General features: G+C 37.4%; 1 protein-coding gene across 2 annotated transcripts; it reads left to right on the forward strand.

Moving 5' to 3' along the window:
• The first annotated feature begins 56 nt into the window (after positions 1 to 56).
• On the forward strand, positions 57 to 14,678 carry CENPQ (centromere protein Q). Of its 2 annotated transcripts, XM_084968316.1 has the most exons (10): positions 57 to 156; positions 410 to 507; positions 3,430 to 3,571; positions 4,332 to 4,386; positions 5,415 to 5,541; positions 6,289 to 6,357; positions 9,471 to 9,600; positions 11,309 to 11,428; positions 11,596 to 11,670; positions 12,742 to 14,678. In XM_084968316.1, exons 3-10 carry the CDS (start codon positions 3,470 to 3,472, stop codon positions 12,871 to 12,873), a joined length of 810 nt encoding a protein of 269 aa, XP_084824442.1. In that variant the 5' UTR covers positions 57 to 156; positions 410 to 507; positions 3,430 to 3,469; the 3' UTR covers positions 12,874 to 14,678. The 2 variants fall into 2 exon arrangements, with proteins under 2 accessions (XP_084824442.1, XP_084824443.1); XM_084968317.1 differs by lacking the exon at positions 410 to 507.
• The last annotated feature ends 1,288 nt before the right edge of the window (positions 14,679 to 15,966 follow it).

Consider the following 15,966-nt stretch of genomic DNA (forward strand, 5'->3'; position numbering starts at 1 on the left):
GCTCCTGATGACGTAAAGTGGAGGGTTAGGTTCCCGCCTCTCCCAAGAGGCACTTCCGGTTTCTCCGCGTTCACTTCCGCGTCTCTTTGATTTTGTGTAGTTTCGGCGCCAACTGCTCTGAACTTTGCTTGGTAAAGGATTCGAGAGGCGTCTTCGGTGAGTAGTGAAAGTGCTTACTTGCTCCACCGGTGGCTTCAATTTGGGCATGAGTTTTGTAGCCCACGAATCGGCGGCTTGTTTTTGAGGAGCTTGAGGTCGTTTTACAGGGGCGGGAGAGCTGAGCAGCTGTGCCCTTTAGAGCCAAGGTACTATTTGATTCGCTAAGTGGGAGTGAAGCCACGCATGATTCCTCCCCCCTTTCCCCGAATCATCCTCATCCTCGTCCTCCATCCTTAATCTCTCTTTACAGCCAGTTGTGGGGCGAGGTGCAGCCTTAGCAATGAGTGTTTTTGAACCTTAAGGAAACTGGTCGGCAGCGTCGCTACCCGGAGGCATTGAGGATAAGAGGTAAACAGTGTGTATTTGTAGATTTGCCAGACGTCGTGCTCACCTGTAGTGCCTGCATAGAGGTCTAGATTGAGATACGTGGTGGTTTCCACGAGTTTCAGCAAGCTGGTAAGGAAAACAAGAGAACCTAGAATGCTTCTCTGTTTCCTACAGGGTAAGGAATACATTCTTTTTTTGTCTTTTTGGGGCCGACATACGGAGGTTCCCAGGCTAGGGGTCTAATCGGAGCTACAGCTGCTGGCCTATGTCACAGCCACAGCAACGCCAGATCCGAACCGCGTATGCCACCTACACCACAGTTCACGGCAATGCCGGATCCTCAACCCACTGAGCGAGGCCAGGGATCGAACCCTCTACTTCATAGTTCTTAGTCAAATTGGTTTGTGCTGCGCCACCACAGGAACTCCAAGAGTATATTCTTTACTGCCTTATGTAGTCTGGCTGCAAACCACCGTTACTTTGATCCATCCATTCCTCCCATACACTTAAAAGTCTCTGAGTTTTTCCTGTCCCTGAATAGATTGGTTTTTGCCGTTTTCTCTCAAATACTTCACTCCCCCTCCTTCTGGCTCATATTTCGAAATATGATTAAATATTGCTTTTCTTCTCTGAATACTGTATATCCCCCCCTCACGCACTCCCCCACCCCACCAACTGGAGATATTCACTCGTTTGTGGCATTGTAGTGACCTACAATATAGGGAATATATTATATAATGTATAACATATATATATATATATATATATATATATATACACATGGGAATTATTTGCATTATTACCACTAATCCGTGGTTTCCTGTGGATCTAAAACAGTATAAAATTTAGTGTTTCTTTATGCATATGCTACAACTGGTCCAGTAGTAATAGGAAATTATTTGAGTTCTTACTATGTCTCAAGTTCTTGGCACTTGATGTATTATGTACAGAATTTTAGCTTTATAAAAGCCTTTGATGTTGATAGTTTTATTAATCCCTTTTTCCACTGGGGAAGTAAGCAAATTTACTTGCCCAAGGCTATACAGCTAGTTAAATGGCAGACCCAGGATTTGGAACCTGGGCAATTTATCCTCGTCCTTAGCTGGCTCTTGAAAGTGGTTCTCAGCCTGGGGCAGTTTTGCACCAGAGGACATTTGATAATGTCTGGAGACAATTTTGGTTTTTACAACTTAGGGAAATGAGAGATGTTACTGGCATCTAGTGGATAAAGATAGGGAATGCTGCTAAATATCCTGCTGTGCCTGGGACAGCTCCCACAACTAAGCATTACCCCATCAAAAGTGTCAATAGTGCTGAGGTTGAGAAACTTTTTTGCGCTATGGTTTATTGCCTCAAGTGGAAAACAGGGCTTTTCAGACTGTGGTTAAGGATTAATTTATGTTTTATTTTTTGTTTTTAATCAGCCACAACTGATACTTTTGTAAAATACAATTAAAGAACTGAATTACTAGTCAAACCCATGGAGTATACAACACAAAGAATGAGCCTTAATGTAAACCATAGGTTGATATTTACCGTCTTTGAATGATATGATGTGTCAGTGTAGGTTCATGGATTGTAGCAAATATACCATTCTGGCTTGGGATGGTGGTAGAAGGGGAGAGGTTACAGGGGGTGTACACGAATTTTGTATTTTCTGCTTAATTTGTCCATAAACCTGTAACTTCTCTAATAAAGGAAGCTTTTTTTTTAAATGAGTTACTAGACAAAGTGAAAAAACAAAGCCAATTTTTGATCAGATTTAACATATATAAAATTGTCAAAATTGTAAAAATTTCTTAATGAATACTCTCAATACCTATACTTAAAAGGACTGTAACAAACAGTTTGTGAATCAAACTTGGAATAGCACTGAATTATGTGTTATTAAATAAAGAATATCAGAAAAATGATTAGCAAAACCAAACTACAAATACATGCCAAATGAGAAAGACCATGAGAGCCCACGAGATTTAGAGAGCAGTGAGGTGGGGTGATTAGGAAGGCTTATGAAGCAAGTGGCTCATGATCTCAGAGGAAGTTGGGCACAGACAGGAGAAGGCAACTCACGCAGAGTATGTGCATTGCTCCACGTGTGTTCAGCGAATAAGTCTGTCTGGAGAGGGAGATTCAGTTGAAGAGCAGTGAGAGAGAAGTGTAGAAAGCTTGGCAGGGCTGACTGTTAAGGACTGTAAATGCCAGGTAAAGAGTTTGGATGTTATAAGGTAGGTATGATGAAAGGCTTTTTTTTTTTTTTTTTTTTTTTTTTGCCTTTTCTAGGGCTGCTCCCCGTGGCATATGGAGGTTCACAGCTAGGGGTCTAATCGGAGCTGTAGCCGCCGGCCTACACCATAGCCACAGCAACATGGGATCCGAGCCAAGTCTGCAACCTACCCCACAGCTCACGGCAACGCCGGACCTTTAACCCACTGAGCAAGGCCAGGGATTGAACCAGCAACCTAATGGTTCCTAGTCCAATTTGTTAACCACTGAGCCACAACGAGAACTCCTGTTTGTTTTAAAATATGTTTAAATATTTTAAAAATTTGCAGTATTATCCAAAAACTTTTCATTGTGAATTTTTTGAAAGGCAAATTAGGACCATTTTTAGGTAGTCTTTTTAAGAAGGTTTTTCTTTTTTTGCTTTTTAGGGCTGCACCCCCGGCATATGGGGGTTCCCAGGCTAGGGGTCTAATCAGAGCTACAGCTGCTGGCCTATGTCACAGCCACAGCAACGCCAGATCCGAGCTGAGTCTGTGACCTACACCACAGCTCACGGCAATGCCGGATCCTTAACCCACTGACCGAGGCCAGGGATCGAACCTGCAACTTCATGATTCCCAGTCAGATTCATTTCTGCTATGCCACGATGGGAACTCCTAACAAAATATTTTTAATAAAACAAGTCTTAAGCATTTTTCTGTGTCCTTTTCATCTTTACAGATATTTTGAAGACTTTTATAATTATTTTGTTTAAGTCAAGATGTCTAGCAAAGCAAATGCCTCCAAGAGAAGGTCTCAACCATTAAAAAGAAATTCAAAAAGAAAAATTGATGAGAAAGAAGCAGAGTTATCTGAGAAAGAGGTAATGAAAATGTCAAGTTTATCATTCAGAACTCTGATTAGAAATATCATCTATTCTATGTAAAGCTGTATGTGAGGTTAAAGGTCAGCTTGACCACAAATGATAGTAATCCACATTCCACATGTACTGTTCTGTGCGAGCTGCTGCAACATGATTTGTAAAAGTTCTCAGAAATCGTCTACTTCAGTTTCTAAAGATATTGATCCGGGAATCCTGTGGGGAAAAGCCGCTATGGGCATTGCTATTTAAAGAGACAAGGACTGAAGAGTGCAGACTCTGGCATTCATATGTTAAAAGACAAGAGAATCTATCAGCTGATGTAGATTTTTATTAACATTGAGAAAAATTCATTTGGGAGGAAATCACTTCTTCCTACTATAATTTTATCCCTTTCTTATAAAAGAAATAATCAAATTTTTTTTCTGTTTTACTCTATGTTAGGCAGTGCCTCTGTTTGTTTTGCAGGGAAAGTATGTAACACTGTTTCACAGGCACAATGAATACTGATTTCTTTGAAACAGTCTATGGGACCATAAGAAATTCTCTTAAACACTCACCATTGTGCAGTTGTTTTACTACATCCTCTGCTTGTGATAAATCCACACCCTTTTTCTATAGCAGTAGCAATATAATTTTTTTTCTGTCTTGCCAGAAAGTGTATGAATTCTCTTCAGTATACATGACAAATCTATTGCAAAAGCAGTATCTGTTTTCCTCATGTTTAATTCTGTGTGCATGTGTGTCTGTTTTTTTCCTCTAGGTTAGAAACACAGTGAAAAAAAATAAAAGTCATCCAAAGCATCTGTCTTCTGAAGGTATTTCTTTTCTATGTCTTGTCTTAACCTATCTTTCTCAAGCTACCTGTATCTATGAAATAATCCTTAACATCGTGTCTATGAGTTCCGCATTAGCCAAAGATAGTAATAAACAGCTACATTCTCATTTTTGCAAGAATAATTAGTACTGGTCAGTCAGTTATTTTGGTCTACCAAAATTTTGCTTACCACCTCTAGCAAAATGCTGTACAGGGTTCTAAGTTGAAAGCAACTAAAGAAATTAGGAGTGTACTACAGTCTGAGTATTACTGATCTGTGATATACAGACACACCTACAGATTTCTCTTTGAGACAGATATGCTTCTGTTCTGCCTCCACTGTTTAGATTAGTTTGGAGCCACTAAGTTTGGAGTAAATTCGTTTGGGATAGTCATCTTTACTTAAATATCACTTCTTCATGGAAGAATTTTTTTACCTCTCCTCATCCAAGACCAAGTTAGGTCCTCTGATTTTATACTTCCATGGTGCGCAGTACTTTTTCTTTTGTAATGCCTTGCATACCTGTAATTATAATTATTTAATCTCCCTTCTCTCCAGAACTAATCTTCACGTGAGCCAATAGTGTATCTCCTTTATTTATTTCTTATAAGTAGAGCAGTATCAGCAACCTAGTGGAAACTGATGATCTATTTGTGGTTTGGTTAATCTCCTTTTTTCTGGTTGCCTTCTAACATTTGGCAGAATAGTAATTCAGGTCCTTTCTGAGAACCAGACTTTTATGTTGAATCCTCATAATTATAGCTTGGTTCTTTGTTTAAAATTGACTTGGGTTTGTATCTGCAACATCAGTTAATAGTATTTCAGTTAATATAACAATAGCATATTCATATTCAACACCTGGCATATTATGGCCGTGTAATAAAAGGGAAATTAAACAGCTTATGCAGCTTTATACTATTTTGTTTCTCCTAATTTCTTTAACTCTTTTAGATAAATTTATACTTGAATCACTTTTAGAGTAAAAACATAAAAACTTCTAGGTTAACCAGAGTCTCTTCTTTCACTAGTAACTGGACAAACAAAGCATACTAGTCTAAAAGAGGTAAAGATTGCATCACACAAGAGAAAAACCTGGCAACCTCTTTCAAAAAATAGCAGAGAACATTTGCAAACTATGATGGAATCAGTAATAATGTGAGTATGAAATTTTTTTCCATTTCATTCTTTTTATTTATGTTTATATGTTTCCTAGAGACAGTATCCTTTTAAATGTTATTATCTATTTTAGGGTGATAGGGTATTTTTCTCTTTCACAAGAAGGCATATTTGTCTTTTTTGCCTCAGCCTTCAGCAAAAAAAGTATTAATTTCAGAAACATAGAATTTCATCAGTAAAACAAAAATGAAATCTATGTGGCCTGATCTGCTATCTGTACACTTATAGTTTTTTCTATCAAGAGGGATACTTTAGGAGTTCCCTTCTGGTGCAGCAGGTTAAGGACCTGGTGTTGTCATTGCAGTGACTCAGGTTGCCTGGCCTAGGAACTTCCACATGCTGCAGGTACTGCCAAAAACAAAAGGGAAAAAGAAAAGAGGATGTCTTAAGAAGTTAGTTCAAATTGACGCTTTCTGTGGAAGCTACCATGCTAGAAGGAAGAAGGAGCCAGCGTTCTGACGTCAGAAGAGTCAGGCATATAAGTTAATTATAGAAGGAGCCAGCGTTCTGACATCAAAAGAGTCAGGCATATAAGTTAATTATAACAATGTAATGTGATAAAAAGAACTGATTATTCCTCTGCTTAAAATGTATTTAAAAGAAAAAGTGATTGATTCTGCCTGGCTAGTAAGAAGGGACACTTGAAATCAGAAAGAAAACGTAAACAGATTATATTAGTTGTGTTTTAAACTAATATTTATTCAGTCCCTATTTTTTCTTTTCTAGAGCAATTTTGAGTAACAAAACTAGAGAAAGTGAACAAATTCAGTATCATCTAAACTTCCTCAAGAAAAGGTAGTATAATTTATGCAATAAAAAGAATTGGTTGAAATGTAATTAGTGAAAGTCCAGTATGTTTCTGTGTTGCCAGACCAAACATTTGTGAACTATAAAAGTTTTTCCTTTTGGGTTTTCATTCTTGTTATTATTGTTGATTTAAGAAGATGAACAATTTGGGGATATGTATTCTACCCTTAAACTGCTGCTGCATTAATTCTGAAGTAAGTTAAGAGAATTTATAAAGAACCTGGAAATCAAAAACATCTACTTCCACAGTTCACTTCTCTGCATAGAAATTTGAAAAAAAAAAAAAAAAATATATATATATATATATATATCAATTTTGGGGTTCCCTTTGTGGCTCAGCAGAGACGAATCTGACTAGCATCCAGGAGGACACAGGTTTGATCTCTGGCCTTACTCAGTGGGTTAAGGATCCAGTGTTGCCGTGAGCTATGGTGTAGGTCACAGGTGTGGCTTGGATCTGGAGTTGCTGTGGCTGGGGTGTAGGCCAGCAGCTACAGCTCTGATTTGACCTCTAGCCTGAGAACCTCCATATGCCATGAGTGTGGCCCTAAAAAGACAAAATACAAGCCAACAAACAAAATTATCAACTTTAACTTCCGTCAACTTCGTTTTTGAACAGTATGCAGTTTACCACTCTTACCTGATACTTATCCCAGTATTGTGCTTTTTCTTCTCTTTGTATTGTATAACATCATTTGCACAAGCAACAAGTATGATTTTCTAGGATATTACTGCCTTTTATTTGTGGCAAGGTGTGGGGTGGGTGGAGTTTGCGGAGAGGTTGAAGAGATTAAAGAAACTCGCTAGAATCAGATTTGTAAACTGCTTACAGGCATGACAACCTCTTAGTAAAGAGAGGAGGGTACTGAAAAGTTACTACATAAGCCTCCACACAATAAAAGTGTAGCTATTATGGTCTTTTTAATATAGAACAATTAGTTATGTTTGGTGTGGGAACAAGAATATTACATTATGGAATAGCTACCTTTTACAGAGATCACACTAGGTCATCAGAAAAGATTAAGTTTTGTCCATCATACAGCCTGCCTCTTCATAAGGAGCCGTGGAGATAAATATTTCAAAGACTGCCTATTGTCTCTTCACTTTTGCTTTCACAACTCTCTTTAGTTCCTAAAGTAATATTACTCAAAATACTTTCCCTTCTCAGACACGGCTGAGTGCATTCTTAACAACTTGGTTCTAATTAGGACTCTGGATAAATTTTTCTTTAGCAGCATTTCTCAAAATATATTTGGAACATGTGTCCTTAAAGCTACTCTGTGCATTAAAGTGGTATATAGTGAGTTAGGTCTCTTAGTATATTAGCATATTAAGAGTCCTGCAGTAGACAAAAGATAAAAAAAAAAAAAATGAAAGTCCTGCAGTAAATAAGTCCTTTCATTTTGTTTAACCTGGCATCTTCCAAATTGGCGTGTACCACAGGAACTCTTTATTTTATTTATTAGGCTTACCTCTGCTTCTCTCTGCATGTTGGATTCATTCTTTGAGACAAGCTGTCCTCGCTGGTTTAGAAATATATATATATATGTAGACATTCTGCTGTTTATCTTTTCAGCCTTGTGTGAAGAGGAAAAAGAAAACTCTTATCCTCTTAGCTCCAGTTAGAAAATTTTGGGGGATGGGCTCCGGTTGACTTAGGTGATACACTTGTCTTTGAACTGATTTGGGGGCAGGAGCTGCTATGATTGATATAGACTGGATCATATGCCTCCCCCTTTCCTCCCCACCTGCCTGTAATTGGACAAGTAGGGTTACTAGTCAAACAAAACAGCCACTACAAGTTTCTAGAGGAGCATATTTTGGGAAAGTCTGTCCTATAGATGCAGTGTTATAAACTGATTAGATGTTGTTGATCTAATATTATTATAAATATATATTGCAACATGATAAGTATTCGTGTTACACTTTTAGTTTAATAAGATTTTGCAGAATCTTAGAAATCTAACCATTATTTAGAACATTTGGAACAGTGAATAAGCCTTCTGCAGAATTGACTTCATAAATTTTTAGAAGAAGCTATTCACAAATGGAATCTTTATTTTAGTTAAGAAATCAAAAACTTCTTGGAAAGATACAGGCAGTGTTATGTTTAAATATGATAACCTAATGATTGTTTTTCTGGATAACTGAAGTTTATCTTAAGTTTAATGAAAAGTGTGATTTGTAGGGTTCATGCTGCCTATTTTTTCTTTATAAAAATTACTATTTTGAATAAGTTCCTACGAAGGTAAGTCTTGGGTTCCATCATTGTTCAAATTGCCTGCAAATCTTAAGCAGAAGGACTTTTTAGAACTTCCCCCCCAAATGCTATTATTAGATAGAAGCAACCAAATTTAGATTTTGCTTCTTGATTTCTTCCTCACGATTTCAAGAATTAAACCTAGGATAGGTATGTTGCTCTCCGTTGGAAGAGAGGGTAGGAATAGGTCAACTTCTAACGGTGATTTAAACAACCAGATTTGAAGGAGGTTTTTTAAAATAATTTAAGACCGAGTACTATGCATGTTGATAGTACATTAGAACAAAGCACTTCAATCTTGGTGTTTTATTTTCATTAAACTCAGTGGGACTCAGATTTCTTTAAAATCATTAACTTAGAGCAACTGATGGAGAAGCTCTTTTATTGGTCACCTTCTCTAAAATAACTGATTTTTAAGAGTCCAGGGTCATAGTTAAGACTTCCAGAGTAGTGCTCCATCTCTTATGCAGAAATTTCTGTTAAATGATAGACTTATGTACTACAGTAGGCTAGGAAACATATTTAAAAGATACAAGGAAGTGTTTATTTTAAAATGTGTATGAATAATTGTTCAGTGTGTAAAATGGAAACTTTTCTTTTTATAAAGCAGCCCATGTGCCCCATTTTGAGGTACATTGTAAATGGAAAGATTTACCTCAGCAATTAAATGATTTGTCAGGGCTTTTTGGGGGAGACTTATTGCTAAGGTTTGACATTTTTAATGAAAGCCCTTGGGAATATGAGGGAAGAAAAAAGACCACAGAATTTCAAAACAAAAGACAAACATAATACTAATGGTACTCAGAAATAAACAATTATGCTTTTTTATTCTGTCCCTAAGACTGCTGCAACTGTGTGAAACCCTGAAAGTCCCTCCCAAAAAGCTACAAGATTTAACTAATGTGTCAGCTCTGCTGAAGATGGAAAGGGCACAGCACAGAGCTAATGAAGAGGGTCTGGCATTATTGCAGGTAGGAAGTTGAATAGGGAGTTTATTATTAGAGAGTTAGCACAAAGGGAAAGAGCATAAAACATTTTTTTAATAATCACGATAGTTTTTTTTTTTGTCTTTTTGCTGTTATTTGGGCCGCACCCCCAGCATATGGAGGTTCCCAGGCTAGGGGTTGAATCAGAGCTGTAGCTACGGGCCTACACCAGAGCCACAGCAACTCAGGATCTGAGCCGTATCTGCAACCTACCCCACAGCTCACGGCAACACCGGATCCTGAGCAAGGCCAGAGATGGAACCCGCAGCCTCATGGTTCCTAGTCAGATTCATTAACCACTGAGCCATGACGGGAACTCCCTATCATGATATTCTTGATATCGTGATATTTATCCTTCTAGTAAAAAATACTAGATCTTGGGGGTTCCCATTGTGCCTCAGCAGTAACAAACCCAACTAGTATCCTTGCGGGTTGGATCCTTGGCCTCACTCAGTGGGTTAAAGGATCCGGTGTTGCTGTGAGCTGTGGTGTAGGTCACAGACGTGACTCAGATCCTGCATTGCTGTGGCTGTGGTGTAGGCCAGCAGCTCCAGCTCTGATTCAACCCCTAGCCTGGGAACTTCCATATGCTGTGGGCATGTCCCTAAAAAGACAGAAAAAAAGAAAGAAGAGATTTTGGACCAGATTTTTCATTAACTTTTTTTTTTAATCAAAGCAAAAACTTTACCTGATTTGGTTGTTTAAAGTTAAGATTGTTTCCAATATATTTGTGGTTAAGTAGCTGTCTTATCTTTGGGTCTCTGTTACATAGTTTTTATTTTGTTTTTTGTTTGTTTTGTTTTCTCATGGGCACACCTACAGCATATGGAGGTTCCCAGGCTAGGGACTGAATCTCAGCCACAGCTGTAACTTAGGCTGCAGCAGAGGCAACACTAGATCCTTTAACCCACTGTGCAGGGCCAGGGATCAAATCCCGCACCTCCATAGCAACCCAAGCCACTGCACTGGGATTCCTATAGGATTCCTAAGCCATTACCCCACAGGAGGAACTCCCCTGTTTTATTTTTAAACATCCTTTAGAAATGTAAAAATCATTCTTAGCTCTTGGACTGATTAGAAACAGCCCATGGGCAGTCGCAGACCTCGGCAGGTACCCCTCTCTTTTTTTCTTTTCTTATTTTCTCTGCCTTCCTCCATAAATTTTATGCACACACACACACACACATATGTATATATTGTATGGGAAACTGCCACTCCTTTTCTGTTACTCTCTCTGTCCTAGTGTGCAAGTTTCTTTTGGCAAATGAAAATAGCACATTTAATATCTAAGTTAAAGTTAGTTTCTCCACCATTCCATACTCTTTTTTTTTTTTTTTTTTTTTTTCATTCCATACTCTTTAAGGGACTCCTACACCTATTGTCATCAGTGCTGGGGTTCTGCTCGATTCAGGTTTTGTGGGATCTCTGGTGCAGGCAGCTTTGCCAGTCATCGAGGAAACATTCATGTACATGGGATATATCCCTTTGCTCCAAGGAAGTTAAGTTTCCTTATAATGCATTCTTAAATTGGGAATATGTTTTTTGAAAGAAAAATGAAAACTCCCAGTTTCTTCCAGAAGTGTTTCGGTATATAAGGTGTTTCTAAAAGATGTATGTGCCTATTAATATCTGTTTGGGTTTCATTAATATTATACTCAAAATTTTCAACATTAGCTTTCTCTTTCTGATGCAGGAAGAAACAGAGAAAATAGTAGAGACTGTAGAGTCAATGACTGGGAATATTCACAGCCTAAAGAACCAGGTTCATGTTCTGACAAGTGAGGTGGAAGAAGAGGAAAAGAAAATAAAACAGGTAATTGTTAAAAAAAAAAAAAAAAAAAAAGTACTGCTGGAATCTGGGAACTATTTTTTAATGATTAGATTCTACCCAGATAACTTTTGATTGTAATAAGAGAAATCAGCCTTTTGAAATAATCTAGCCTTGGGAAATAATCTCTAGTTTTCTTTTTTCTATTTTAGATGCTTCAGATAGATGGTGGAGTACTTTCTCTTCCAGAACTTCCTCAGAAGAGTCTCAAAGCACCTGTACTTCAGGTGTGTGCCACTTTACCGTATTGACTTCATCACCAGTTATGAATTACATATATAAAAACATTTTATGTATATCTTTTGTCTTGAAACAAATAGAATCCATGACGTGAACTGTTACGCAAAATTATTTTTCTCGATTGACAGTATAGTTTGAACATCTCATTCTTGTCAATAAGTTGTATAACATTTCATTATGTGGATGTGCCATAATATAATGTGTGAATTCTTTTTGTGATGGAGATAATTTTTACTAGTACAAGTAATCCTGGGTACATCCTTGTGCATGTACCATTACACATTTGTATAGTCCTGGCTATAGGATAGATTTCTGGAAGTAAATTCTGACAGTTCTTGTTTATGCTTCCAATAATGGCCTATAACTTTTCATACAATAGTACCATGTCCTATTTGTAGTAGACTGAACACTGGTAACTTACCTTTTTTCAAAGGACCCCAGTAGATATTATCATGTAAGTGTTTATAGTGGTAGAAGGTCTTCAAGTTTTCTCAAAAAGAAATCAAATTTTCCTGTCTAGAATCTACCTAGGGTGAGAAGAATGGGAATAGGTGGGGGAAAACATAATAATACAGATTTAAAAGAAGAATGGCAATGAGTTGATGATTATCGAAGTTGAGGGATAGTCATACATACAAGGTTTATTATATCATTCTCTTTAAATAGCATACATAACATATGACATTTTTCATAGTGAAGGGTTAAAAACTAATTTCGTGGGTAAAGATGGTCAAAACGTACAGACTTCCAGTTACTTCTTTCTCCGTCATGGGAAAGTAGCAGATAGCTGGTGACTAAAGTTAACAGTACTGTCGTGTGTATTTGAAAGTTGCTAAAAGAGTAGATCTTAAAAAGTTCTTATCATGAGGGAAAAACAAATGTGTAACTTCTGTCTGGTGATGGATGTTAACTAGACATACTGTGGTGATCATTTTGCAATATATACCAGTACTGAATCACTGCGGCAGTGCCTCAAACTCATATAATGTCAGTGTCAATTGTGAATCAAAAGAGTAAAAATAAAATATAAAAACTGAATTATTCTGTCATGACCACAGAAAGAAATTTTGACATCGATTCCAAACCACAACACTCTTCTGAAGGACTTGGAAGTTCTACATAATTCATCCCAGATGAAGAACACGCTGACTTTCATCAAAGAAGTCCATAAAAGACTGGATGCCTCTTAAAGAGTTTTTTTTTTTTAGTTGTTTCATGTTAATTTAATGTTCAGTGAAACAAGTTGGGTTCAATGCTCATTGCAGTGAGGGAGACCACATATCATGAAGAACCCCAGGCAGCTCAGCAAGAGACAAAAGCAATATCCTGTCAGCAAATAATGGTCAAGGAGGACATTAGTGGATTTTACGGGAAGGAGAGTCTTTAAGAAAGGAAACCTGTAGCACAGCATTTACTTATTTGTTTGTTTTGGCCACACCTGCCTCTTGGGGGAGGGGCCAGGAATCAAACCCGTGCCACCGCAGAGACAATGCCAGATCTTTAACCTGCTGAGCCACCAGTCAGCTCTTGGTAGCGCAGCAGTTAAAGAAAATGTATCTGCTCTGGACTATCTGCTACACACCAGCCAAGCAACTGAAATAAGATTTTACAAAATGTCTTAAAAACCCTTCACTTGGAAACTCACTGTCTTGTGTTTTTAGAGTGACTAATAGAACCCCAGCTCACTGAGTTTTGTCATTTATCATGTCATTTATAATACTTTTGGTGGTGGCAAAGGAGTTACATTAAGTCTGCTAGTCTGCCATTTCTCTCAGAACATCTGTTTAATAGACTGAAAGTCAACAGGAACTTCTACTTTTTTTTGTACCATGTGGAGACTGGTCAGCCTGCCCTCTTGTAGCTTTGAAAAGTAAGTGATCTGATTTTGAGAGATCTGCAGTATCTTCCAGCAGGCCGCAGGCAACATATACAATATTTTCTTCAAAAGCTGAATTTTGATGTACTCTTTAGGAAGAATTTTAGAGTTAATTACAGACCCAAATAAAATTTAACTAATTTTAGTTTAGATCTGTAATTCAGATGGTCACCCTCTTATGTAATATTCTCATCTGTCTGAATTTTCACAGAAATAGGTCGTGCCAACTAAATACACCTCCCCAGTGACTGATAAGTGCCAATGCCAAACCTTTAAATTCTAAAAAATAAATATTTTGGAACAGACGATATACATAAATATGTAACCCACCATGAAAACAGCCTATCAAAATGCAAAGAAAATATACTATTCAATAAATGGTCTTGAGAAAACTAGCTAACCACATGGGATTGGGTGGCATGGTGGTGGTAGTAAGTATTCTTACTTTATGACAGAATAGATTCTAAATAAAACTAGGAGTTCTAGTTGGCTCATCTGGTTAAGAATCCTATCAGTATCCATGAGGGTGTGAGTTCAATCCCTGGCCTCACTCAGAGAGGTAAGGATCTGGTATTGCTGTGGCATAGGCTGGCAGCTGCAACTCTTAATTCAACTCCTAGCCTGGAAACTTCCATATGCCCTGGGTGCAGCCATAAGAAAAATAAATATTAAAAAAAACTAAATATAAAAATAGAAACTACAAAGAATTTATGAGTGGATATGTCAGTGTAGATAAAGCCTTACAGACATACTTGTTTTACGGTACTTCATTGCAGTTCACGGATTCTGTGTTTTTTACGAATTAAAAGTTTGTGGCAACCCTGCATTGAGCTATTGGTGCCATTTTTCTAACACCATGATTTTTTTTTATTAAGGTATGTACATTTTTGTAAACAATACTGTTGCACACTTAACAGACTACAGTGTAATGTAAATATAACTTGTTACAAGCACTACAAAGCCAAAAAAATTGATGTGACTTGCTTTGTTGTGAGATTTGCTGCATCATGCTGGTTTGGAACTGAATTGCATTATCTCTGAGATGTGCCTGAATTAGGCATGTAACAAAGATAAAACCATAAAGGAAATATCAATAGATCATTATTTAAAACTTTGAAATTTTTTTCCTTTTGTGTGTGTGTGTGTGTGTTTCTTTTTTTTCTTTATTTGAATTTTTTAAAGTTAAAAGCCAAAGACACAGCACAGACTACAGTGTATATAAAGCAAATATATTCATAAAGAGCTCTAAAATACCAGTAACAAATAGAATAAAGACCAAAAGGAAAATGGGCAATTCTCAGAGGAAGACAAATCACGGTCAATAAGTACTTAAAAGATTTTTAACCTTAATCATGTAAATGCAAATTAAAATAAGGAAATGTTTTAACTTGTCAGGTTGGAAAAGCTGGGAAAAGGCTGAAAAGAGAAACACACAGGAAAATGGGTCCTCAATGATGCTGCTGAAGGAAGGAAGGCAAACTGGTACAATTGGGGAGGGGGAGGAGGCAGGTGTACAGATAACAGAAACACAGTGTACTATCATTTGAAATCCTTGTTTTGTATGGGTCCTTACATTTTTCCCAGCATTTAGCTGGGCCTATGTTTAACAAACAGGTTTTGTTTAAATACGTGACACCCACCCTAGAACCTGTAATTAAGGGATTTACTTTTATTTGGTTGGATAGAATTTCTTCGTAGTCTCTAACGAGCACAGGTGCACCTATCAAAATTAGAATTTGAATCATTTCGGTTGGCTTAGTTTCCAAACATAAGTCTCCTAAATCCTCTCTAGTTTCATTCATTGTTAAGAAATATTCGGCATTGAGGAAGAAAGAAGGACAGCGAAAGCAAAGAGAAATTCAAATTTCCCATTTGCGCTTCAGTTGCTCTAAAGTGACTGATCCATGTTTCTGCTCTAACTAGTTTTCTTGTTAAGAGAAACTCCATGAACACGTTTCTATGCCTCTTCACCACCACACAACCCCTTTCTCTTACCTTCCGTGTTTGCTGTCATTAAAGTGGCCTCTGCTGCAGCAACCCTGCTGAGACTGGTTAATACTTGTTAAACTTGGACCAAGAGGAGGATGAGGGAGGAACAGTTTGCAGATACAATAAGACGACTATAGAGAACTTTTTTAAAATGGGTTTTTTCCCCCTTTTTTAACAGAAACAGTTTTACCTGTTTTTCCTATTTCCACCTATTTTACCTACTTCCACCCCCAAGGAGTACTTAAAATTAAGGTAGATTTTTCAAATGGAACAACAGGGCTATATAACAGAAACAACAATGGTGACAATGGCTGATATTTATTGATATGTGCTAGATGCCAGCTACTATTCTAAGCCTTATGTATACATGCATTTATACCAATGTTTAATCCTGATAACAATCCTATGAGGATTAAAC

The sequence above is a fragment of the Sus scrofa genome, chromosome 7 (assembly GCF_054392235.1).
Source record: "Sus scrofa isolate SSC_HxYL_T2T_F1_AM1 chromosome 7, Sscrofa_HxYL_maternal_Yorkshire_Landrace_v2.0, whole genome shotgun sequence".
Taxonomy (NCBI): Eukaryota; Metazoa; Chordata; class Mammalia; order Artiodactyla; family Suidae; genus Sus; species Sus scrofa.

Excerpts from the sequence above, each read along its gene's own strand:
- CENPQ (XM_084968316.1), top strand. The coding sequence starts at position 3,470 with ATGTCTAGCAAAGCAAATGCCTCCAAGAGAAGGTCTCAACCATTAAAA. Across the intron at positions 3,572-4,331 it reads CAGAGTTATCTGAGAAAGAG|GTTAGAAACACAGTGAAAAA; the intron begins GTAATGAAAATG and ends TTTTTCCTCTAG. Across the intron at positions 4,387-5,414 it reads AAAGCATCTGTCTTCTGAAG|TAACTGGACAAACAAAGCAT; the intron begins GTATTTCTTTTC and ends TTCTTTCACTAG.